The sequence below is a fragment of the Phocoena sinus genome, chromosome 6 (genome assembly GCF_008692025.1).
Source record: "Phocoena sinus isolate mPhoSin1 chromosome 6, mPhoSin1.pri, whole genome shotgun sequence".
Taxonomy (NCBI): Eukaryota; Metazoa; Chordata; class Mammalia; order Artiodactyla; family Phocoenidae; genus Phocoena; species Phocoena sinus.
Genome location: NC_045768.1, coordinates 112,907,468 through 112,934,880, shown reverse-complemented (window position 1 = coordinate 112,934,880; position 27,413 = coordinate 112,907,468). Strand labels below are relative to the sequence as shown.

The 27,413-nt window shown below is 40.3% G+C and overlaps 1 protein-coding gene across 3 annotated transcripts; it reads right to left on the bottom strand.

Moving 5' to 3' along the window:
- Positions 1 to 260: 260 nt before the first annotated feature.
- Positions 261 to 27,126, bottom strand: AADAT (aminoadipate aminotransferase). 3 transcript variants are annotated; one of them, XM_032634127.1, is made up of 14 exons: positions 27,028 to 27,126; positions 26,650 to 26,759; positions 25,912 to 26,080; positions 24,802 to 24,934; positions 21,510 to 21,584; positions 17,854 to 18,063; positions 16,527 to 16,592; positions 15,209 to 15,291; positions 14,706 to 14,802; positions 9,836 to 9,897; positions 9,504 to 9,568; positions 7,818 to 7,924; positions 1,747 to 1,848; positions 261 to 816 (listed from the first exon to the last, which is right to left on the bottom strand). In XM_032634127.1, exons 1-14 carry the CDS (start codon positions 27,105 to 27,107, stop codon positions 775 to 777), a joined length of 1,401 nt encoding a protein of 466 aa, XP_032490018.1. In that variant the 5' UTR covers positions 27,108 to 27,126; the 3' UTR covers positions 261 to 774. The 3 variants fall into 3 exon arrangements, with proteins under 3 accessions (XP_032490018.1, XP_032490019.1, XP_032490020.1); XM_032634128.1 differs by having other exon boundaries at positions 26,650 to 27,108; XM_032634129.1 differs by lacking the exons at positions 1,747 to 1,848; positions 27,028 to 27,126 and having other exon boundaries at positions 26,650 to 27,011.
- Between the last annotated feature and the right edge of the window lie 287 nt (positions 27,127 to 27,413).

Sequence of the window (27,413 nt, the reverse complement as noted above, 5' to 3'; positions counted from 1 at the left end):
TACTTACTGGGTTGTTTGAAAAAAATTAAGTGAGCATATATTTAATAATCAGATGGGGAAAATAAAGATCTTAAAGGTGAGAAAGAAAATCATTACAAGTATATCCTAAGTACCTCAAAGGAGTCTACTAGATTGAAATAACGTAACTGATAAGAACGTGCTTTTGAAAGTTGTGTAGTTTCATAAAAATACAATGTAGTACCTTTTTCTCAGTCCTTAATCTCTCCTCCTTACTTAGAATTAATAGGCAGACGTTTAGGTATGTTTAGATTCAGAATTTTATTTTAAATAGATTTCTGTGCCATAACATAATGTCTGTGATACTCTTACTAAAAATTATGTATAATGGTCAAATTCTAACAATTTTTGCAACAAGCTCTCATTACATTTTCTTCAAAATAGGAGAAGTTCACATTACATACCATTTTGAACATGATTGTTTGCTTACAAATAATTTACTGTAAAAATGTTATTTTCAAAGAAAATTTATGGGAAATGATAAAGCAACTATAAAAATCTTTACAATAAAATCCAGGATAAAAATATTTTTTTGTGGATTGAAAAGTTATCAACATGTATATGTGGATTATAAATATATTTTGGCAATCTGATGCATTCAAGGGCACTTTAAAAGTTGTCTAGTTAAATTACTACAGATATGACGTATTTGGTGAAACCCAATCTGTAAGTCTGACACTAACAATCATTTCTTCCTGCTAAAACATAGAAATAATTTATCTGAAAACCGTGAGTGCTATGAAGAGTTCGATTTCTTCATAAAGATTCCTTTATAAGTTGGGCTAATCCCTGGAAGGCCTAAAAGCGAACAGAGAGAAGAATTAATAAAATTAGGATGCTGTTTAGGAAAAGTCTGTCATAACTTGAGAAATTTAAACAAAGAGTATCCATCTTAGGTTGAGATCAGACAGTGAAAAGTCAGGATTAACCTCAGTTTTATCTGGGTCAGAGGCCGTCATGTCCACTAATATACGTAGACGGAAGCACATCAGAGGCCCAGGAAATATTTCAAATCCTTATCCCCTCAAGATCATCCTCTTCTCCCAGAACACGAATTATTTTTTTCATATACTCTCTCACCTGCACATGCCTTCTGTATAGTTTCAGTTGTCCGGCTCTATGCATATATAACTTATGAAAAGCATATTTAATGACATGAGAAAGGAAGTCAATCAAGAACATAGCCGGAGACAGCCCATCTCCAAGGATAAGTATACACTCTTCTTACACTTCCTGGACTCTTCAGTTTATGGCTCTTCTGTGGGTTCCCGACACACAGTTCTTAGGAACTTTCTTCTTGGTTTCCTGTAATCCTGGTTAAAGCTGGACTTTGTGATTAAGCAATTACTTAACTCTAATCATTCATATTATTCTATTTGACCCTTCCTCAAGAGATAGAGATGGATGGCTTCATGAATTTGTACTATGGCTCATGTTAATTCTATGAAGAAATGAAAGAGTTTCTCTTTTTAACGTGTTGATAATTTGCCAACACTGTTGAACAGGTCTGTCATGTATTCATGAAAGCAATAAAATTCAACTCCAACTTGGTTGCATCATTTGTCTATAGAAGCCTGGCAACTTCTCTGAATGGTAGTTTGTGACTTTCCAACCAATACCCATTTTGCAGAAACTCAAGAAGCTATCAAATAATGTTGTAACTCACAAAATGAACACAAAAAAATAAATGGATATCTACTTTTACTCTAAAGAGAATATTGTACTCACCATGTCCATCTGCTCTGGAGAAGCTAAAGAGAAGGATGCTCTGAAGTAGGGGCAAGGAGCTGAACTATCAAGGTAGAAATGATATCCAGGAAGCATGAATATCTAAGAGAGTTTATGAAAACAGGTGATGTACCATTAAAGAAAACTAAAAGAAAATATAGGTGAATCTAATCTCAGAGTGGAGGATGACTTTTAAACTTAAAAAGCAATGAAAAAAATCACAAGAGAAAAATCAATTTATATAAAATTACTGCATGTCATATAATAAAACTAAAAGCATAGAAACCAGTGTTTACAATAAATACAACAATTCTACCTCTTCTCCATATATTATAAAGAATGCACAGAAACAGAGGAAAAACCTTAAAATGGACAAGGACAGCTTATTCAAGAAATAGAAATGGTAATAAACATGAATAAAATTTTAACATAATTAGAAAAGTAAAATAAATCCAAACAATGAAATATCATTTAAAAAATATTTTATTTTATTTCATTTTTTTAAGTTAAACTATAGCTGATTTACAATGTTGTGTTAGTTTCAGGTATACAGAATAGTGATTCAGTTATACATATGTATATGTGTATATGTATATCAATCTATCTATGTATCTTTTCTTTTTCATATTCTTTTCCCTTATAGGTTATTATAAAGTATTGAGTAGAGTTCCCTGTGCTATACAGTAGGACCTTGTTGGTTATCTATGTTATACATAGTAGTGTATATATGTTAATCCCAAACTCCTAATATATCCGTTCCCCCCTCTCCCCTTTGGTAACCATAAGTTTGTTTTCTATGTCTGTGGGTCTATTTCCATTTTGTCAATAAGTTCATTTGTATAATTTTTTTAGATTCCACATATAGTGATATCATATGATATTTGTTTTTTTTCTGTCTGACATCACTTTGTGTGATAATCGCTAGGTCTATCCATTTGCTACAAATGGTATTATTTCATTCTTTGATTATGACTGAATAATATTCCATTGGATATATGTACCACACCTTCTTTATCTATTCATTTTTCGATGAACATTTAGTTTGTTTCCATGTCTTGGCCATTGTAAATAGTGCTGCAGTGAAACATGGGGGTGCAGGTATCTTTTTGAATTATACCTTTCTCCATATATATATTCCCAGGAGTGGGATCCCTGGATCATATGGTAACTCTATTTTTAGTTTCTTAATGAACCTCCATACTGGTTGCACCAATTTAAATTCCCACCAATAGTGTACGAGGGCTCCCTTTTCTCCACACCCTCTCTAGCATTTATTATTTGTAGACATTTTGATGATGGGCATTCTGTCTGGTATGAGGTGATACCTCATTGTAGTTTTGATTTGATTTTCTCTAATAATTAGCGATATTGAGCATCCTTTCATGTGCCTGTTGACCATCTGTATGTCTTCTTTGGAGAAATGTCTTTTTAGGTCTTCTGCCCAATTTTGGATTGGGTTATTTGTGGTTTTTTTTCTTTATATTGCACTGTATGAGCTGTTTCTATACTTTGGAAATTAATCCTTTGTCTGTCACATCATTTGCAAATACTTGTTCCCACTCCGTAGGTTGCCTTTTTGTTTTCTTTATGGTTTCATTTGCTGTGCAAAAGCTATTAAGTTTAACTAGGTCCCGTTTATTTATTTATTTTTTATTTCCATTACTCTGGGAGACAGAGCAAAAATGATATTGCTATGATTTATGTCAAAGAGTGTTCTGACTGTTTTACTCTAGGAGTTTTATAATATCTAGTCTTATATTTAGGTCTGTAAACCATTTTGAGTTTATTGTTGTATATGATCTTTGAGAATGTTCTAATTTCATTCTTTGACATGTAGCTGTACTGTTTTCCTAGCATCCTTTATTGTAGAGACTGTCTTTTCTCCATGGTATATTCTTGCTCCTTTGTCATAGATTAATTGACCATAGGTGTGTGGGTTTATTTCTGGGCTCTCTATACTGTTCCATTGATCTATTTTTCTGTTTTTGTGCCACTACAATACTGTTTGGATTACTGCAGCTTTGTAGTGTAGTCTGAAGTCAGGGAATGTGACTCCTCCAGCTCCGTTCTTCTTTCTCAAGACTGCTTTGGCTGTTAGGGGACTTTTGTGTTTCCATACAAATTTTAAAATTACTTGTTCTAGTTCTGTGAAAAATGACCTTGGTAATTTGTTAGGGATTGCACTATACCTGTAATTGGCCTTGGATAGTAAAGTCATTTTGACAAAATTGATTCTTCCAATCCAAGAACATGGTGTATCTTTCCATCAGTTTGTGTTGTCTTCAATTTCTTTCATCAGCATTTTATAGGGTTCCAATTACAGGTCTTTTGCCTTTTTAGGTAGGTTTATTCCTAGGTATTTTTTTCTTTTAGATGTGATGGTAAATGGGATTTTTTCCTTAATTTCTCTTTCTGATCTTTTGTTGTTAGTGTATAGAAATGCAACAAATTTCTGTGTATTTATTTTGTATCATTCAACTTTACTGAATTCATTGATGAGCTCTAGTAGTTTTCTGGTAGTATCTTTAGGAGTTTCTATGTATAGCATCATCTGCAAACAGTGACAGTTTTACTTCTTCTTTTCCACTTTCGATTCCTTCTATTTCTTTTTCTTCGGTGATTGCTGTGTCTAGGTCTTCCAAAACTTTGTTGAATAAAAGTGGTGAGTGTGGGCATCCTTGTCTTGCTCCCGATCTTAGAGGAAATACTTTCAGATTTTCGCTGTTGAGTATGATGTTAGCTGTGGGTTTTTCATATATAGCCATTATTATGTTAAGGCGTATTCCCTCTATACCTACTCTCTGGAGAGTTTTTATCATAAATGGATGTTGAATTTTATCAAAACCTTTTTTGTCTCTATTGAGATGATCATATGGTTTTTATTCTTCAATTTGTTAACGTGGTGTGTCACACAGATTGATTTGTGGCTATTGAAAAAAACTGCAAAAAATACAAACATGTGGAGGCTAAAAATATGCTACTAAACAACCAATGAATCATGGAAGAAATTAAAGAGAAAATCAAAAAATACCTAGAGATAAATGAAAATGAAAACATGATGATCCAAAACCTATGGGACGCAGCAAAAGTAGTTCTAAGAGGGAAGTTTATAGTAATACAGTCGTACCTTGGGAAACAAAAAATCTCAAATAAACAACCTGACCTTACACCTAAAGCAACTACAGAAAGAAGAACAAACCAAACCCATAGTTAGTAGAAGGAAAGAAATCATAAAGATCAGAGCAGAAATAAATAGAGACTAAGAAGACAATAGAAAAGATCAATGAAACTAAAATGGAACCCGGGTCTCTGACTCATGGCAGGAGCAGAGGAGGTTATAGAGCATGTCTTTGAAAACTGTGCGTGAGTCAGAATTAAGCTGGGTTGTGTTAAGTCTTTGAGATTGTTGTCTAGTAAAATCATGACATTCAGAACTTTAAGAAACTGCTTGTTTTTTCATGGTGTAAATCTGGCTCCTTGTTGTTGAGGTTAGGTGAGCTGGGAATGAAATGATTTGGGGGCATTCTGGGGAGAAAATTTCAAGGCAGAAGATGAGTTGTTTTTTTTTTGTCCTGATTAACAATGAAATGAAAACCATAATTTCTACCAACATTGTGGAACAGCTTAGGGATGTGCCAGAAGCAAGTTTCTGTAGAGAAGGAGGGGATGGTAATAATCTCCTTGCAAGATAACCAAAATTTGGGCTAAGGCAGCAGTGTTAGAGATTACTTAGAAAAGGTAAAGAAAGGTACGTGCAACAGGGTATTTGGAATAAAAGAAAGGGACTGAAAAAAAATGACAATAAATATGAAGTCTGTATCCTTAGCTTCTAGTTCAGGGATACACACATCAAATGTTCTGGAGAATAATGGCATTGATAAGAAAGCAAAAAAAAAAGTAATAAAATTGATTTATTGTACTAAAATGCACTTATATGAGTTAAGTCATTTAAGTATTTATTAAGCACTTTCTATGTGCTGTTATTAGCATTAAAACAATTAATAAAGCATGAGTCCTGCGGTCAAGTATGATGATTACAGGGAATGAGTGACTTTCCCAGGGGAATGGATTGGCTCACCGGTCCAGTCAGCCAGTTCTCAGCTCTGACCTCTAGACTGTCTCTTATGCTCTAGCACAGGAGTTTGCCAACAACAACACGATCTGTTCTTTGTACTCACTGCCTCAAGACAAAAGTGATACTAGAAACAGAACTTGGTGTTTACAAAAAAGTGAGGAACATGATAAAGGAATTAATTAATGGAGAACGGTAGATTGATTTTGTAAATTGGAAAGCTACACAGAAGCATATTTAGATGTCTCAGCTTAATTAGTGCCACTGAATGAAATCTAAGTAGACTTATGATTTAAGTACAAAAGGAGAAAGAAAACCTAGAAGAAATCCTTGCGGGCTAATTTTAAGTGAAAAAAACAGGATATAAACTTTCCTGTGTAATTTTAATCATGTAACATAATTGCAGAGCATTATTTTTAAAAAACCCAGACTAAAAAATGGGCAGAAGACCTGAATAGATGTTTTTTCCAGAGAAGAAATGCAGATGAACAACAGGTACATGAAAAGGTGCTAAACATCACTAATCAACAGGGAAATGCAAATCAAAACCACAAAGAGATATCACCTCACACCTGTAAATATGGATATTAACAAAAAGAACACAAATAACAAGTGTTGGCGAGGATGTGAAGAATAGGGAACCCTCCTCCGCTGTTGGTGGGAGTGCAAATTGGCGCAGCCACTATTGAAAACAATATTGAGGTTCCTAAAAATCTAAAAATAGAGCTACCATATGATGCAGCAGTCCACTCCTGGGTATATATCCGGAAAAAAGAAAACACTAATTTGAACAGATACATGCACCCCAATATGCATTTCAGCATTATTTATATTAGCCAAGATATAGAAACAACCGAAGTGTCCATCAACAGATGAATGGATAAAGAAGATGTGGTATGTGTGTACACACACACACACACACACACACAATGGAATACTACTCAGCCATAAAAAAAATGAAGTCCTGCCATTTGTGACATCAATGGACTTGAGGGGTATTATGCCTCATGAAATAAGTCAGAAAAAGAGAAATAACATGTTATCACATATATGCAAAATCTAAAAAAATAAAATGAATAAATACAACAAAAAGAAACAGGCTCACAGATGATACAGAACAAACTAGTTGTTACCAGTTGGAAGAGGGAAGGGAGGAAGGACAAAATAAGGGTAGAGGATTAAGAGCTACAAACTATTATGTATAAAATAAAGAAGATACAGGATTTATTATATAGCACAGGAAATACAGCCAATATTTTATAATAACTTTAAATGGAGTCTAATCTTTAAAAATACTGAATCACTATGTTATATACCTGAAACTAATGTAATATTGTACATCAACTATGCTTTAATAAAAAAATAATTTCGTAGCCAAAATACTAGATGTATACAACCTCTTCAAGAAGAAAATATTTCACAAATGGTCATAAAATCTGGGTGGTAAAATTATGGGCTATTTAAAAATTTTTCATTATGCTTTAATGAAGTATAATGCTATCATAAGTATGCTTTACTTTCATAATCAGGAAAAAAAAATCCTTCTATTATAAATACTAATGGCTTATATTTATCAAGCATTTACTATATGCCAGGTGTTAGTCTAAGTGCTTTATCCATATTGACTGCTTTCATCATAGCAACCCTAAGAGGGAGGGATTCTCATTATCTGCATTTTCCAGATGAAACTCAGGAAGGGCAGCTCATCCAGTGCCACATATCGGGGCAGGGCTGGAGCTGGGATTCACACCCAAGGACGTGGCTCCAGAGACTGTGCTCTTAGCCACTAAGCTAATCAGTAGCTGAGCTGAGTATTTCCCCTGGTTTAGACCAGGAGACTAATTCCGTAACCCAAAATCTATTATGTTCTTAGTAAGGAGATAATGTATCTGATAGGCAAACATTATGCCTTGGGTTGGCGGGCAGTGATAAACATCTCTCGCCATTTTTATTAAGATATTACTTTAAAGAAAAAATATAGCTTTTCTTCCTGTTTTACCTCTTTCTTAAAGGCTTTCTCTTCAATCAGTTTTCTTACATCATGAAGGCCCTTAATTTTAATCCATAAAAACATTCCAGCAGTAGGAACATGCCATTCTGCCAAACCTACAAACAAAAGAAGAGAAGAAATGTTTCCCCGAGACCATTTTTGATGATGTCAGCTATATCGCTGAAATGACAAATTGCAGTAACTGTAAACTAGTGTTTCCAAAAAAGTTCCTTTGGTGATAGCATTTTTTAAAAATATAGTTTTAGGAGTCCTGAAAATTGGTGTTCTGAGTTTTATTTTAAAAAGTGAGGGGAGGGTTTGAAAGGGAGAGAGGGGACTCGTGTATATTTCTGATTTTAGTGGGTCTCAGGGCAGTGCAGGAAATCCAGTGCCATGCCCACCTCCCTTTCTTAGAACTGTCCCTAAGCCAAATGTGGCTCTTTCAATTTTAGAAGAGGATTCCTCAACCCTTTCTAGAGCCTTCTAGTGTTTCAGTAAATCCTATCGTTTACATAATCGTTCAGAAGTCCAATGAATTGTAGTTTTTATTGCAATGTAATTAAGAAGTACTTAAAATTCAGGAATTCCTGGTGTATTTGTAGGCTTTATATTTCATTGAATATAAGGATAGAGAAACCAAGAAGGAACAAGAGTTATTTTGATTATTACCTTTAAAAAAAAAACCTTGATGTTGATTAAAACCTTTTTTTCAACTTCACTATAGGAAGTGGTAGAATAGTACTCTTATGAAAAAGATAGTAATTGTGTTTTTATCAGGACTACATAGGGAACAAGATATGAGGGAAATAAGAAGTGAATACTTTGTATTTACTATTATTCCTACAAAAGGCATTTTTAGTGGTGTAATTAAACCCGGGTAATTCATTTTACTTTCTTCCTTAATAGAAGGGTAAGCTGTGACAAAGCGAGAGAGAGGCATGGACATATATACACTACCAAACGTAAGGTAGATAGCTAGTGGGAAGCAGCTGCATAGCACAGGGAGATCAGCTCGGTGCTTTGTGACCGCCTGGAGGGGTGGGATAGGGAGGGTGGAGGGAGGGAGACACAAGAGGGAGGAGTTATGGGAACGTATGTATATGTATAACTGATTCACTTTGTTATAAAGCAGAAACTAACAAAAAAAGAGTAATTTAAAAATTAAAAAAAACAAATAGCAAAAAAAAAATCTAAAGCATTTTGAAATCAAATTAGCAATAGAAATACTACTGATTAATGAGGTTAATGATTAAAAGGCAAATCATCTGTAATGAGAAATCCACCTTAGACTGTACTTAGTTTGTACTATTGGACTGTTTTGTCTTTATAGAGTCTAGTTAGAAAAGGAATATGTTATGTCACAATTCCTCTTCTATTTGGAGCAAAATTTTGAAAACCTTTTGAGTACAGATATTATTTAGCTTTAAGTAGATTATTGCTGGTGTTAGACTAATTGGCCATTTTTCTTTAAACCACAGATTCTTTGTAGCAGTCAAGTATAGTAGAAGTGCGTAGAATTGTGCCAGGGTTTGTGCTGTTACTTCTGAGATTATTTATAAGGTAACATTTTCTTGACAAGAATACTCCTGGACCCTGTTTCCTTCCCCAGGGATATTAATAATACTCTGTGGTGTGTATCACTCACTCATATAAGGGCTACTGTTCATCCCAGGACAGGATGTAAGTTCCACTCACCACTTAACCACTTGTCTGCAGCTGCCAATAATGCATCCCTCTGCTTCCTATAGAAATCAATAACCCTAGAAGAAGAAAACAATGAAAAGGATGTATTTAGTACATTGATTGCAGAAATTAAAAGGCTCTGAAGTCCAGTCTGTAAGAATCTATTTTCTATCTTGATGAAAATGTTGAATTCTTGATGAGGGAATAGAGCATATTTATTTGACCTGTTGGGTGGTAAACATTTTACCATTGTGGTTTTTCCATTATTTTGGAATACTTCAAAAATGAAAATTAATAGAGTGAAGTCCATTTCTATGTAAAGTATGGAACCTACAATACAATACCTGTCTACATGAGCCAGGAAGCCCTCTTCTCCCCATTGGTACAGAAGCTGTGATACCAGGAGCTAAACGGGATGAGACAGTAATAAGGTCATCATTCATCCTCTGAAATGTGTTTTTTGCCCAAACGTAAAAGCAAACCACTCTTGATCATGTGCAAACCACCCTAAGAGGATGCTACAGGCTGTACCAAGCTTTGTAGAGCCAGCAACTTATAATAAGATTGATTATTAACAATGACAAGAATAATAGTAAAAATAACAAAATATTTATGTGGTCCTTGCTATGTGCCGGAAACTGCTGTACCATATGAACGTATTTAAGCTAAGTTGATCTTCGTAATACCCTTATTAGGCAGGTCATGATTTCTAATATACTGAGGAAGAGACTGAGGCACGAGGTGAAGTTAACGTTCCTGAGGTCACTGCTCCTCAAAGAGCCGGGACTTAAGTCAGACTGTCCAGTCCAAGATCCACCCAATAGCTGCCACCCTGGATGGTCTCTAAATGTAAAACACATACAGTCGCAGAGGGTTTCTACAGGCGTGTGCTCCGTTCACCATGTTTCTGTTTGGCTGAAGGCTTCCCTCAGCTGTGTGGCTGACAGGGTCTTAGTGCTCCGGCCTGTTGTCAGGCCTGAGCCTCTGAGGTGGGAGAGTCAAGTTCAGGTCATTGGACCACCAGAGACTTCCTTGCTGCATGTAATATCAATTGGCAAGAGCTCTCTCAGAGATCTCTGTCTCAATGCTGAGACCCACCTCTTCCCAATGGCCAGCAAGCTCTAGTGCTGGAGGCCCCATGCCAAACAACTAGTAAAACAGGGGCACAACCCCTCCCATCAGCACAGAGGCTGCCTAAAATCATACTAAGTTCAGTCTCACCTCAAGAAACAAGAAAAATCTCAAGTAAACAAGAAGAAAACAGTAGCAAAGATCAATAAAACTAAAAGCTGGTTCTTTGAGAAGATAAACAAAATTGATAAACCATTAGCCAGACTTATCAAGAAGAAGAGGGAGAGGACTCAAATCAATAAAATTAGAAATGAAAAAGGAGAAGTTACAACAGACACCACAGAAATACAAAGCATCCTAAGAGACTACTACAAGCAACTCTATGCCAATAAAATGGACAACCTGGAAGAAATGGACAAATTCTTAGAAAGGCACCACCTTCCGAGACTGAACCAGGAAGAAATAGAAAATATAAACAGACCAATCACAAGCACTGAAATTGAAACTGTGATTAAAAATCTTCCAACAAACAAAAGCCCAGGATGATATGGCTTCACAGGCGAATTCTATCAAACATTTGGAGAAGAGCTAACACCTATCCTTCTCAAACTCTTCCAAAATATAGCAGAGGGAGGAACACTCCCAAACTCATTCTAGAGGCCACCATCACCCTGATACCAAAACAAGACAAGGATGTCACAAAGAAAGAAAACTAAAGGTCAGTATCACTGATGAACATCGATGCAAAAATCCTCAACAAAATACTAGCAAACAGAATCCAACAGCACATTAAAAGGATCATACACCATGATCAAGTGGGGTTTATACCAGGAATGCAAGGATTCTTCAATATACGCAAATCAATGTGATACACCATATTAACAAACTGAAGGATAAAAACCATATGATCATCTCAATAGATGCAGGAAAAGCTTTTGACAAAATTCAACACCATTTATGATAAAAACTCTCCATAAAGTAGGCATAGAGGGAACTTTCCTCAACATAATAAAGGCCATATATGACAAACCCACAGCCAACATCATTCTTAATGGTGAAAAACTGAAACCATTTCCTCTAAAATCAGGAACAAGACAAGGATGCCCACTCTCACCACTCTTATTCAACATAGTTTTAGAATTTTTAGCCACAGCAAGCAGAGAAGAAAAAGAAATAAAAAGAATCCAAATTGGAAAAGAAGAAGTAAAGCTGTCACTGTTTGCAGATGACATGATACTATACATAGAGAATCCTAAAGATGCTACCAAAAAACTACCAGAGGTAATCAATGAATTTGGTAAAGTAGCAGGATAAAAAGTTAATGCACAGAAATCTCTTGCATTCCTATGCACTAATGATGAAAAATTTGAAACAGAAATTAAAGAAACACTCCAATTTACACTCCTAGGAATAAACCAACCTAAGGAGACAAAAGACCTGTATGCAGAAAGCTATAAGACACTGATGAAAGAAATTAAAGATGATACAAACAGATGGAGAGATATACCATGTTCTTGATTGGAAGAATCAACATTGTGAAAGTGACTACACTACCCAAAGCAATCTACAGATTCAATGCAATCCCTCTCAAACTACCAATGGCATTTTTCACAGAACTAGAACAAAAAATTTCACAATGTGTATGGAAATACAAAAGACCCTGAATAGCCAAAGCAATGTGAGAAAGAAAAATAGAGGTGGAGGAACCAGGCTCCCTGACTTCAGACTCTACTACAAAACTACAGTAATGAAGATAGTATGTTACTGGCACAAAAACAGAAATATAGATCAATGGACCAGGATAGAAAGCCCAGAGATAAACCTATGCACATATGACACCCTATCTTTGACAAAGGAGGCAAGAATATACAATGGAGAAAAGACAGCCTCTTCAATAAGTGGTGCTGGGAAAACTGGACAGCTACATATAAAAGAATGAAATTAGAACACTTCCTAACATCATACACAAAAATAAACTCAAAATGGATTAAAGACCTAAATGTAAGGCCAGACACTATAAAACTCTTAGAGGAAAACATAGGAAGAACACTGTTTGACATAAATCACAGCAAGATCCTTTTTGACCCACCTTCTAGAGGAATGGAAATAAAAACAAAAATAAACAAATGGGACCTAATGAAACTTAAAGCTTTTGCACAGCAAAGGAAATCATAAACAAGACAAAAAGACAACCCTCAGAATGGGAGAAAATATTGGCAAATGAAACAACTGACAAAGGATTAATCTCCAAATATACAAGCAGCTAATGCAGCTCAATATCAAGAAAACCCCACAAACAACCCAATCCAAAAATGGGCTGAAGACCTAAACAGACATTTCTCTAAAGAAGATATACAGATTGCCAACAAACACATGAAAGTATGTTCAACATCACTAATCATTAGAGAAATGCAAATCAAAACTATAATGAGGTATCACCTCACACCAGTGAGAATGGCCATCATCAAAAAATCTCCAAACAATAAATGCTGGAGAGGGTGTGGAGAAAAGGGAACCCTCTTGCACTGTTGGTGGGAATGTAAATTGATACAGCCACTACGGAGAACAGTAGGGAGGTTCTTTAAAAAACTAAAAATAGAACTCCCATATGACCCAGCAATCCCACTACTGGGCATATACCCTGAGAAAACCATAATTCAAAAAGACATGTACCACAATGTTCATTGCAGCTCTATTTACAATAGCCAGGACATGGAAGCAACCTAAGTGTCCATTGACAGATGACTGGATAAAGAAGACGTGGCACATATATACAATGGAATATTACTGAGCCATGAAAAGAAATTAAATTGAGTTGTTTGTAGTGAGATGGATGGACCTAGCGTCTGTCATATAGAGTGAAGTAAGAAAGAGAAAAACAAATACCGTAGGCTAACACATATATATGGAATCTAAAAAAAAAAAGGCTCTGAAGAACCTTGGGGCAAGACAGGAATAAGGATGGAGACATAGAGAATGGACATGAGGACATGGGGAGGGGGAAGGGTAAACTGGGACGAAGTGACAGAGTGGCATGGACATATATACACTACCAAACGTAAAATAGATAGCTAGTGGGAAGCAGCCGCATGGCACAGGGAGATCGGCTCGGTGCTTTGTGTCCACCTAGAGGGGTGGGATAGGGAGGGTGGGAGGGAGATATAAGAGGAAGGGGATATGGGGATATACGTATGCATATAGCCGATTCATTTTGCTATATAGCAGAAACTAATACAACATTGTAAAGCAAGTATAGTCCAATAAAGATATTAAAAAAAAATTAGTTCCAGAAATTGAACAAATGTTATGATCAAAATAAAGAGATAAATTGACAAAAAAATAAACAACCCCCCCATGTACAGTCGATACATGAAGTTATACAATATATTCAGAGATTTTCTATCCAAAATGGAAGTTCTAAATGTAAATGGATAGTGAAATTCGTTTGATAAGAGATACAGAAAATATGGAAAAGTCCCCAACTAGATAAAACACGGGGTCACGTGCACTTTGTGGAATGTATAATGTCAAAGAAATGTCCATTCTACATAAACTACACCTTTTGAGTTGTTAGGTAGCAGTCCTGTCCTTATGGTTGGTTCTCAAGATTGCCTTAGGGATGGCTCCAATCATTTCTTAAAGCTTGTGAAGATATTTATACATTCTCCAAAAATAATTTTACTGTATTTAATTAAAATACATTCCAGCCACTGTTTGTAGGGAGCTTAGCACATGGGCAGTGAAGGGAGAGATCGGGCCACGATGTAGGTTTGGAACCCTTGCTCTCAGATTCCAGGACAGTGAAGCTAATGGTGTGTTACTTCACCAAAACTCTTCTGTCCTGTCGAGTACAACACAGTTTTCATGGGATTCCTGGGCTAGATGCCAGGACACAGCTGAATAAGATCTCTGACCCTCAAGGTGTTTGGTCTACACTGTGAAACAGTACCAGGTCCATTCAAATCTCTTTTGGCTTTTAAAGCAAACATCTGCTGTGCGTGGTCTCCTAATTCAGTCCATGCGGAACTAGAGATGCAATCAGTGATTTCTCTCCCTGTCATGTTCACTCAGTCTTATTTGCCAACATCTATTTTGTTTTATGATCTGATTCAAAAAAATTCCTATTTCCTAAGTTGTCCATACCTGGGCAAATGTGCTGGGGTGCATTGTTGAAACTTGTATGTGTAAAACAATTCTCTCGATCAAGGGCTTTGGACCAGTTATAAACCCTATTCGCAACCTGCACAAAGAGAAAAGGCACAGTACCAACACTGCATTAACAAGTAATACCATGTTAGTGATTTCATGGGGAAGAAAGTTGTGACCTGGGGACAAGCACTTAGTTAACACAGTCTAATAAAACTACTTATTTAAAATACACATTTAAACTTAATTGTACACTTAAAATAGACCACGTGTTTCTAAATGTGCTCTTTCGTATATGTAACCAAAAACCTGACCAGTCCCCCTACAGCTATAAATTTAATGGCCAACTATCTTTGACCACTGGGGACAGATTGGGAGAAAAGCCTGGTATTAATAGATAAAATCAAACGGGAATACAGGTATCTTAAATGAGAACTGTTTGCTGAGGTGCAGCCTCTGTCACCTTTAGATGCAGCCTGCAGGCACAGCCAGGGCCTTACCCAGAGGACAGGACTTTGGAAAAAGAGTCAGCTCGGATGACACGCCCATCAACGTCCATGGAGAGAAAAGTCGGTGCCCAGGGCTTGAAATGGAAGAAAAATACTGTTGGTTTGGGAAGTCTGTTAGAGACCGTATCCCTACTTTGTGCAGAGACTGGGGAGGAATGGATTTGGAGAACAGTAGGACAAACATCCTTTTCCTTGTCTTCATCTCAGCCTTTGAAATGGAGTAAGAACCAGAGATGCACGTTCTTCTATTCGTATCTGCCGATCTTCACGGCTTTTCTGCCAAACCCACACACATGTCCTTGCACTTGCTCACGCTGCCACTCCCGTGAGTTTAGAGGAAACTCACACAGGACCTCCTTGTCCCAAGGCTTGAGATCCAGGATGAACAGATTTCGAGGAAGGATTCAAGAAAAACTAGTTTGGAAAAGACCAAAGCGAAGAGGGCCGTCAGCATTCAGGGCTGTTTAGGAAGAGATGCTGAGCCTTAGACCAACTAGAAACACAAGGTGCAAGGGAAGACGAGCAGTGTAGTCGGTCTGCAATGCTGAAACTTCCATATTTACTTCAAACGTAAATGCCAACAAGAAAGGGGGCCATGGTCGTGTTGAAGGTGGGCGGCAGGCAGACATGGTATTCAGGCAAACTAGATAAAAAGCCAAGAGTTCTGTTTCTTCTCCGTAGATATAGAGTGGGGACTAAGTGCATGTGTTTGTTCTGTGCAGCCCTGAGAGCAAATACAGTGTTGGATTTTGCGGAATTGGGCATTGGGAGTCTGTACCACTACTGTTGTCTCCTAGGAAACCATGCTCGTGGACAGTGGTGTACATATATAGTGGGAAAGGATCTAAAAGCCCATGATTCTGCAGGAAAGTCCCCGACCCTAAGTGACAGGGATGGCGAGTGGGCAGCACGGTGCTAGGAACGCCCCTCCTCTTCCCACCACCGCCTCACGACCGAGCGCGGCCGTCCTCCTCCTTCCGCCTGGACACGCCTCCCAAGTCCTCCACCCGTCAGCCACCCCCGAGAGACTGAGGTTGACACCCAAGGAGACACCCACTCCGTAACCCTGGCACGATGTCTAAGGAGCCACGACCTGGATTTGGAGTCCAGACGACCCTCACCCTTGACTCACTCGTCCCTCCACGTGCCTGGCACAGAGAGCCAGCCGTTATTCTAAAGGAAAGGAATTTCTGGAAAGAGCAGTAATACCAGAGATGAAAATGCTCGGCAGCCCGGCTAAACTCACATCAGCACAGTAACTTACAGCCACTTGTCTACTGATTGTGGGTTGAGTTGACACTGCACTTACCTTGTTGAACTGCATAAAATAGTAAGGATCGTCTTCTATGATGAGGAAGTCGTATTTTCTTGCGAGCTAAAAAAGGTTAAAGGAGCATGTTTATTTCTTCAGAGCGCTCGAAGATGAAAATCACTTGGAACCACAGTTCTTTGTACTCATTCATTCATTCATTCATCCAAGAAGCTACTGAGGGCTCCGTGTCCTAGGAGGACAGGAGCCAGCCCTAAAAGCTCTGTCCTCAGGGAACTTACGATCTGGTGGGAAAGAGAGAAGGAACGTGAGCCAGTGGATAGTGAACAGAGGGTCAGGAGGGAGGTTTTGAGGTCTGGGCAGAAGGTTAAAGAGGGTGGATGTCTGAGAGAGAGAGAGTGACATGGAAGCTCCAGGAGAGCTCAGGCCGGCAGGAAGGACCAGGCGTGCAGATGACAGGGCAGAAGATTTTAGACTGAGGGACCAGGAGCAAAGGCCCTGGGGGTGAGAAAATACTTGGCATGTTTAAGGGATAGACGTTTATAGAAGGCATAGGTTTGTCAGGGACAGAAGGAAGGCTCTGTAGCTGCAACAAGAAGGATGTGAGAGACCTGAGAACCGAGGCCCAGGTCGCATAACTGTGCGTGGCAGGTGAAGGACTCTGATCTTGTTTTAAGTGCAGGGAAGCAGCTGGAGGAGGGGTTGTAGATCTACACTTGAGCAGGAAGGACGCCACGAGCCGGGGGCGGGAGCTGTGAGGAGGGGGGCAGTCACGGGGTCTGGGAGGGCGGGCAGGTGGCCAAGGAGACGGTGGGTTTGGATAACGTTGGTGGTGGGAGCCACGGGATGCATTGGAGGTGGGGGTGAGGGGAAGACAGAAGGAAGAGAGGGGAGGAAGAGGTGAGTTTAACACTACACCAACAGTAACGTCTCTTTCAACCAAAATATCAATTAAAGGGAAAGGAAAACCTCATAGCAAGAGCGTAATAGTTTCTTGAGTTTAAATTTACGGGGACCCTTTTATTAAAAATCATCTTCCTTGGGCTTCCCTGGTAGCGAATGGTTGAGAGTCCGCCGGCCGATGCAGGGGACACGGGTTCGTGTCCCGGTCCGGGAAGATCCCACATGCCACAGAGCGGCTGGGCCCGTGAGCCATGGCCGCTGGGCCTGTGCGTCCAGAGCCTGTGCTCCGCAACGGGAGAGGCCACAACAGTGAGAGGCCCGCGTACCGCAAAAAATAAAATAAAATAAAAAAATCATCTTCCTTGAGAGCAAGAGGTTAATCAGAGAAGGAACTTGAGAGCACTCTTCTAAAGGGTCAGAAAGAAACAAGAACACAGCCACGGAACACAATCTTTGAAAATACCTCATAGATTTCCTTTTTGCGGTTAGTTGTTAATGAGTTCCCAGCAGGGTTGTTGCCATTTGGGACAGTATAAAGAAATTTGGGGGTGTTTTTCTTGGGGTTCTTTGAATCTTCTGGTTTCCATTTGGAAAGTATTTCTCTGAGGGAGTCTGGAATAATCCCGTGCTCATCACTGGAAATGTTAATAATGTTGCAGCCCAGTGGTTGCACCTGTGGAGGACAGGAGAAAAGAAAACCCAAGACTCAGACATGATACCAAATATCATAGTCACTGGTTCTTACAGTAACGAAAATGTTACCATTTATATCCTTAAACACAAACCTGCACTCAGCCTGAGGTGGTATTTTCTGATTCTACTGTTGCCCCGGTTAAGGTTCTATTATGGTTCAAAAATATTCCCTGTCAATTCCTAGAGGAAGGGTAGACATCCCTGCTCATATATGTCAGGCTTGGCCAGGGGTCTGGCTTTGGTCAATAAATTGCGTGCAGAAGTGATGGGTGTTCCTTCCAAGCAGAAGCTTTAAATTCCAGCTTGGGTCTCTCGTTCCCTGTTCCCTCTGCTCTAAGACTGGCAGCGGTCCAGATGAGGCTGCTTCTGTCACTCTGGGGCCTAGGATGAAGATAGCATGGCACAGAGCTTGGTGGCCTGACCGTGGACACGACGTGTGAGAGAAAGACAGGACTTTGCAGCCATAGGCCAGCGAGATAAGAAGTCAGCTATTCCACAGCATAACCCAGCCTCTTCTGACTGTATCATCTTTATAATTATGGTTAGAACTGCTTCATAAAATAGGAGTTTATTAAGGAAGTTTTTTACAAAGTAAATTCATCATGTAAAGCATCTGTGATGCTAATACATAAAATAGTTATAAGCAGAGGTGATATTCAAAATATTGGACAAGTGGTGTAGCCTGGGCACTTCAGGTGCATCCTGTAGGCCCCATGCCAGGTCAGCATTAGCTCTGTACCATGGGGGGTTCAGGGTGGTCTTAGGAGAGGAGCCAGGGGAGCCAGGGAGCATAGTGGCAGTGGCCCATCAAGGCATGTAGAAGTGTTTCAATACTGTACCAATTGCAGAGGCTGAAGTTGAAAATAGTGGCCTTGCTTATAGACATAGGTTTATAAAAGTCTTGTATTTTTATGTTTTATGTTCATAAAGAAAAAATTGGGACTTATTAATAACAAGCAAAGGAAACCATCAACAAAATGAAAAGACAACCTACAGACTGGGAGAAAACATTTGCCAACTGTGCAGCTGACAAGGGATTAATTTCCAAAGTATACAAACAGCTCATACAGCTCAATATCAAAAAACAAAAAAAAAAACCCAATCAAAAAATGGACAGAAGACTGAAATAGACATTTTTCCAAAGAAGACATACAGATGGCCAACAGGCACATGACAAGATGTTCAACATCCCTAATTATTAGAGAAATGCAAATGAAAACTACAATGAGGTACCACCTCAAATGAGTCAGAATGCCCATCATCAGAAAGTCTACAAATAATAAATGCCGGAGAGGGTGTGGAGGAAAGGGCCTCTGACATTGTTGGTGGGAATGTAAATTGGTGTAGCCACTATGGAGAACAGACAGTATGGAGGTTCTTAAAAGACCAGAAGTAGAGTTACCATATGATTCAGTGATCCCACTCCTGGGCATATATATGGAGAAAAGTATAATTCAAAAAGATACATGCACCCTAATGTTCATAGCAGCACTATTGACAATAGTTAAGACATGGAAGCAACTTAAAATGTCCATCAGCAGATGAATGGATAAAGAAAATATGGTCCATATATACAATGGAATATTACTCAGACATAAAAAAGAATGAAATAATGCCATTTGCAGCAACATGGATGGACCTAGAGATTATCATACTAAGTGAAGTAAGTCAGAGAAAGACAAACATCATATGATAGCACTTATATCTGGAGTCTAAGACAAGGATACAAATGAACTTATTTACAAAACAGACAGACTCACAGACATAGAAAACAAACTTATGGTTACTGAAGGGGAAAGGTGGGGAGGGATAAATTAGGAGTTTGGGATTAACATATACATACTACAATATATAAAATAAATAAACAGCAAGTTCCTACTGTATAGCACAGGGAAGTGTATACTCAATATCCTGTAATAACCTATCATGGAAAAGAATGTGAAAAAGAACAGATATATATATATATCTGAATCACTTTGCTGTATACCTGAAACTAACATGACATTGTAAATAAACTATATTTCAATAAAAATTAAGAAAAAAACCCAATAATTGAGTGAAGTTCTCAGAAAAAAAATTTTTCAAAGGATATGCAAACACACATATTAGCGGTCAAATGTAGACTTATGCACTAAGTGAGAATAATCCAGACCCTACTTGTGGCAAATTTAAAAGGGCTTAGACTTTAAAAACACATGTACATGAATAAAACAAGTTCATATTGGGTCACGAGATAAACACATATGAACCGTCGGCATATTCCCTCACAGTGTGGCACGGGTTTCTGTTTGGGCATGTGAAAACGTGTGTGCATCGTGCTATTTACATAGATACAAGTTTTACATTTACAGGCATCGTGTAATCTTACATCTTTGGAGTTCAGGAAAATAATAATTAGTATCCAATGATTAAGGCCATTATTTTACTTTAGTTTTTAAAATTGTGGTAAAATATATATAACAAAAAATCTGCCATTTTAACGTGTGGGATTCAGTGGCATTAATTACGTTCATAATGTGTGCGTCTCTCACTATCAATTTCCAGAATCTTTTCATCACTCTAAACAGAAACCCTGTAGTCATTAAGCAACAGCTCCCCATTTCCCCCTCCCCCAGGCCCTGGTAACCTCTCATCAACTCCCTGTCTCTATGAATTTGCCTATTTTTTATATTTTGTACAAGTGGAATCATACAATATTTGTCCTTTTGTGTCTGGCTTCTTTCTTTGAGCCCCTGCAGTGATGGGCAGTGCTTTACTCCTCAGAGAGCTGGTAAGGCTGATGGTAATACGGTTGTTACATTGAGTTGAAATTGTTTCCCTGGAGTTTCTACCCTTTGGTTCAAGTTCTATGAACCGGAGGACATGCTCAGACAAATCTAACTCCTCTGTCACATGGCTAGATTTCATGTACTTGAGGACAATTCTCATGGCCCCGTGGAGTCTTCTCTCTCTGCAGAAAAGAGCATAGTTCCTAAAACAATTCAACCTATGGTATTATTTCCATTTCTTTGTTCACTCTGGTTGCTTTTCTCTGACTGTGCTCCAGTCTGTATTCACATCCACCCAAAAGTATTGTGCCCCCGACAGTGGTGTGTTCTGACCAGGGCACAGCAGAGCAGGCATGTGGTAATATAGATGGTAGTGAAAAAATGTCTTTGTAAATTAAGTCACATTTCAGGTGGAATATTAACAAATCTGGACATGATTTTGCACAACCCAATTTTAGCACCTCTACATTTAGACCTTATAAGGAGAAATGTATAAAGCAGAGGGTACATTTCACATATTTTGCATATATTAATGATTCTCCTGTTTAAGAAGAAAGATGCTATTTTATGTTTCAGTGGACAGAGAATTCTCAAGGTGCAGTGGTTTCTTATTTGTTAGAAGAAAAGAGAGTTGCCTTTTGTAGAAATGTGTACTCACAGCATGAATTGTTCCTGAATAAATAGGTTCATTTACGAGGATATTATCTCCAGGATTAACGATCATTTCAAATACCTAACAAAAGAAGCATAGGTTAGCTTCGTTAGTCTGGTTTCCATTTTTAGAAAACACCTCCCCCCACCTTTTTTTTTTTTTAGTTTGGGCTCACTAGGATTCTAGAGAAGGAGTTGGCAAGTTTTCTGTAAATGCCAGATGGGACATATTTTGTGAGCCCTGGTGTCTCCATTGCAACTACTCATCTCTGCCTCTATGGTGAGAAAGCTGTAGACAATACGTCAGCCGATGGTGTGGCTGAGTTCCAATAAAACTCTATTTACAGAATCAGACAACGGCTGGCTTGGCTCTCAAGCCACAGTTTGCAAACCTCCGTTCTAGGTTTAACATATATATATATACATAACTGGTTTGGCTCCTAAAATTCATGTATTCCTTCTTTGAATAATTTAAAAATCTTTGCTATAAGCCAGGACCTATGGAGACAAACTGATGAGTATAGTGGGATGGTTTTTATCCTCGTGGAGGTGCTAGTTCATTGAAAGCTAGATTCTAATCAAATAACTACTCAGATAAATGCATATGTAAAATCGGTGATAAGCGCTATTACGTATAGATGCCAAGGCTCTACGTACTCATTGTAGGAGGACTTGGGCACTCAGGGAACTTAGAGCATTCAGGGAGGGCTTCCATGAGGACGTGACGAGTAGGAGGAGGGGTGACAATACGTGCACAGTTTGAGAAACTGAAAGAATCCTGTGGCTGAGGTGGAGTGTGAAGAGGAGAGTGGAAGGAGCTCAGAGGGAAGTGGGCAGAGAGCGTCCCAGGGAGGCCTTTGGGCCAAGTGAACCCAGTGAGAATTTTAAGTAGAGGGTGGGACTGGGCAGTCAGGTGACCAGACAGGCATTTGAGAAAGTCATTCTGGCTGCAAACTCAAAGTATCAAAAAGGAATGAGAGTACAGGTGGAGTCTGGGAAGTTTTTAGGCTCATTTGGGAGGTTTTTGCTGCAGTCTTTGGGAAAGGTAAGGGTGGTCTGGATGGGTTGATGATGGTGGGGCTGGAGAGAACTGAGCGGTATTTAGGAAATCAGAACCAGCAGACCTAACTGTGGACTGAGGGGGCGCGAGGAAGGAGAGGTGTCAGGAGGGAGCCCTGGATTCCTGGCTATGCAAGTGGGGAGGTGGTGGGAGGAGTGCCACTGACTGAAAAACACCCCCAACGCTGTCTGTTCTGAGGGAGAAGCAGATCAGTGTTTTGGTCTGAGGTGCCTTTGAAACAGCCTGGATCGGTGGACGCGTGGATGTGCAGGGAGCCTGGAGTTAATGGCATGGACGTGATCGCCGGGTGTGATGCCCAGGGAAGGTGCGTGTGTGTGAAGGGGAAAGAGGTTTGGGGGCCCAGCCTCATGGGGCTCCCATACATAAGGGACACTGCAAGGGGGGCAGGGCAAGGAGGAAGGGGAGCATTCCAGAAAGGAGCGGGGCTCAGCAAGGGTAAAGGAGACTCAGAGGTCAGGGAGGACAAGGCCCACAAGTCTCGGGGGATCTTGAGGACAGTATGATGCCTCGTGACATCAGTAGAGCCACACAAGAGATTTTTCCAGCCTAAATCAGAGGGGTCCATTCTGACTAAATCTTACACGAGTCAGAGAATAATCCTTTCCCAACCTGTGACATTTCACAATCCCCAGGTCAAGCCTCTCCTCCCTATATCATTTTAACAAACTAGATCTCTTGACAAACAGCACGGCCATTATCCATTGAGACAGAAGATGTGACTTTTTTTTCCAATTTGGACTAGGATGTTCCATTTACGTTTCCTTATGAGCTTTTGACCTTTTATGACAAACAGTATCTTCCTCTGACAAGTTCATTGATTCAGGATTTACAAGACATCCTAGGACCAAACAGATCACTGAGGTGGCTTGTGTATCATCTGTGGATCAGATGAAAACCTCATCACATTCATTTCCCATGTCAATTAGGGGACATGAGAAAGTCAAATATCCTAAATGAGGAGGGAGGGCTGTTTATGATCTGAGACACGGACACCTAAAATAATATCCCTCCTGGAGAACAAAGTGAGAGAAATATTAAACCGGATTCCCAGGAGGCCTCTGGAACAAGCATGGCTATAAGCCAGTGAGTTACTGATGCATTTGGCCATCTATGCTCTCTTCCTCTTTGATATGACTGATGTTGCAACAGACAAAGAAGAAACTTTCTTGTGCATCTTTCTGGAAAAAAAAAAAGGCACATAGTGTTCCTTCCTAAGAAAAGAAATTCACTGAAGTCCTTTTTTTTCCCTACTTGTCTGGGGCATCACAAATATTTCTCTTCAACAATAAAACTGAAACAGCAGCTAATCCTTTTGTTTTTCCTAATTAAGTCCAAGAAGAGGGAGGAAAATTATAGTCTTATTACTTTAATACATTATTATGTAATAATAATTTAATGAAAATTCATGAAAACTAACCAGCTTTCACATTTACATAAAAAAGAAGAGCAAGAAAGCTACTCTGCTTTGAGAAAAACAAGAGTCATACTTTCATCTAGGTGTGAGGACTGAATGTAGAGCCTCCTTTCCAGGACTAATTATTCATGAAAAAGAAAAGAAACAAATAGATGAAACTGAGAACCATGTATGCAGTCTCTTTATCCGGGGACCCCCCAGTGGTGGTTACCTCTGTGGAGTTCCTGGAACCCAGGAGAGAGGCAGAGAGAGAGAGAGAGAGAGGGAAAGAGAGAGAGAAAGTAACCCAGAGGAGAAGTCAGCCACAGACACAGACATATACGTAGACCTGGAGAAGCACAGCCAAGAGGGAGTCAGGGTACAAGGGGCAGCCGGCACAGATGATGACACCAGCAGACACACAAACGAATGACGTTTCATCTCAGGAGTATCAGGATACACCCTCGAAGAATTTAAAAGTCATGGGTTGAAATGCCATAACCACAAACATAACTGAAATGTAGCCTGAATCTCCGAGCTAGATGAAACTAAGCAGTGCTCACTAAGGTGCAGGTAGTGGTTGAGTTCTTCCTGAACCGGAATCTTGTCCTAATGACTCAGAGCTCTGGGTCATTGATGGTGGGATCTCTGTTTAAGAGAAATCAGGTTGGTGAATGTCTTTACGTTCCACTTATGATTCTAGGTGAAGACAGGGAAGCCTTCATAACCCACAGAACATGATGCTCTGTGGCTAAGGGAGAGATGGCTGTATGGGTGCACGTAATATTTGATTCTTCCCACGGGTGTCTTTCCTTCCAGTCTTACCTTACAGAGACCTTCTTGGCTGCCACATGTGACACACATGTCCATTTGTCCTTGGCTGGCTGGATAATGGATGGTGGGAGGATTATGCAATTTTACTTGAAACTGTTTTAGCCAGGATAACAGCTCTGGGAGTCTAAAGCATAAAATGCATGTAAAAATTGACAGTAGTGGAAATCATAATAATAGTAGACAGGAACTAAATGGTGTCTTTATAGCAGGCAGTTTAAAGGTCCTCAAATGCTTTTTGCCAATATTAATATCTTTACTTAAAAGACAAGGCAACAGACTTAGAGATTAAGAAATCCACATAAGTTAATCAGTTGGTGATTAAAAGAGCTGAGATTTGAATCTACAGCTTTCTCATTCCAAAGCCTGTACTTTTTCTTTTACATGAGAGCTCTCACTGCGTAATTCATTTTTTGTTTCCCTTAGGGAGATTTCTGTAGGATACCTAGAAGTGCAGGTTCAGTAAGTTCTTTGCATCATGGAAAGAAAAGCCTAGGTATACATTATATACAACACAATTTTTATGCACCCAACATGCATTATTCTTCAATCACAGAGCAGACAGGCTTTAATAAAGTATAATTCATAGACACTCTGCAAGTTACCCTTTATCACTTGAAGAAGACCAGCTAAGGAAAGCCTTAGAATATGTGTTCCAGTTTGCCTTTATGAAATTAAACACATCTGAACTGAGGGCAACATGCTTACATAGCTGCCTGTTTAGAAAGGGAACATAATCATTAAGAAATTTCCCTAGGACCTAAACTGGCTGCTTCCTGGGTCATCCTTTTCCTCCTTTCTCCTACCCTGCTTCTTCACCTAGCTATATTCTCTCTCTCTCTTTTATTCCAGTCTCAGCTCAAATGGTACCTACTTTCAAAAGCCTTCTCTCCCTCTCCTAGTCGAGTAAGGTTGAGAAGCAGTCCCTGGCATCTTAGGCATTCAGTATCATTGCTGCAATTATTTTTTTTCTAAAGCTCTTCCCCAAACCTTCCTCACTGCTGAATACCCAGTTAAAAAACACACACGTCACTCTATCAGCGGGCTGTAGAATATTGCTCATGAAAATGAACCAACAAGGTTACATTATCTACTGATCAGTACCCAGCACTCTGAGAATACTGCAGTGCTCTCTTCATCATCTCTTCATCAAATTGGATGGTCTCTCCGTTGTCTATGGTGATAACCGCAGACTTGAAAGGGAACGTGTTGGGGTTTGGTGCTCCAGTCGCCAGGGAGAGGACAGATTTCGATGACTTGCCCAATATCTCAGCTACAACAAGTAAGGAGGAGGAGAAGAAACACTTTCAGTGAAGACCTTCCTAAACAGAGATGGTTCAGCATGCTGCATTAAAGTCAGTAAAACTTTAAAGAGTAACGATTTCTAGTGATAGAATGCTAGTCCGAAAGAAACACAGAAGATGCCTTTTTTTGTGGGCCGACCTCACCGGTGGAGGAACTAAGGAATAGACACGTGCATCTAAGAAGGCGGAGTGATCAGGCGGACAAGCCAAGGGTCACAGTAACAGAAGACGGGCTTCCACTCGGCCCGTCCGTGCCCGGCTCCGCGCGCACCCCTCTGTCTCCGGCGAACCCGCCCTCCCCACTCCGCACTCGCCCGCACGCTGAGTCGAACCCCGACTCCTGTGCCCGGAAGAGCCCTCTGGAGCCGAAGCAGGACGTGTCCACAGCGGCCTGCCCTCTCTCTACTGCTGATGGCCCACACTCGTGCCCGTTCCAGCGCGCCTTCTGTGCCAGGTCTGCGCAGAGCCGGGCACAGGCCGCCCGGAGCAGCTCTGCGGGGACCGCCCCCTCCAGTGGGAGAGCAGGGCCCGGACTCACTCATGACTCGAATGGCAGAAGGCTTTCTGGCCGCGCTCGCAGCCGTGATGAACCGTGTGTAATTCATTCTCGGATTCCAAGCGGCAAGCCCCGCCTTATGTAGTTGAAGCCTGGGAAAACCAAGGATCCGCGTCAATCCTGCCCCCTAATCCCTGCCCTGGAAAGGCCACCTCTGCTGTCCCCCGCGTGTGGTCCGGCGCGCGGCGCCAGGAGAGGCCGCCGAAGGCCCGGCTGTTGGCTGCGCGAGAGCCTGGTTAGGATCCGGCCTGGCGCGTAGCAGGACTGGCAAAGTCCACTGGCAGGTTAGGATGCGTGCCCCTCCCGCCCTGCGCGACGCGGACTATGGCCACCGGCCGCCCCTCCGGTGGGTTTCCAGACCTGTGACCACGCCTCCAAGGCCCTTCAGCACACCCACTGGCCTCGGCCCTCCTGGCCGATCCCCACCCCCAGCCTGGCATCCAGCGCGTCCCCGCCCCCGGCAGCGCCTCACGGCCCGCCCCGCCCTCCACGCCTGCAGACTGGTCTCCGCCCCAGGCCTCGGTTCCGCCCGGAGACCTGGCAGCAAGCCTCCAACCTGGCCGTCCGTTTTGGCGCAGGAGGTGCGGGGAAGCTGGCTGCCTGCCTGAACCAGGGCCTGAGGCAATTCAAAACCAGGTCTGACTCCTGACCCTGCAGCTGGAGTCGCCGCAGGAAAGCGTCGGGTTGGCCGGGGAGTCGGCGGGGATCTCCCTGAGGGGCTGGTGGAGGGGCCTGAGTCCTCTGTG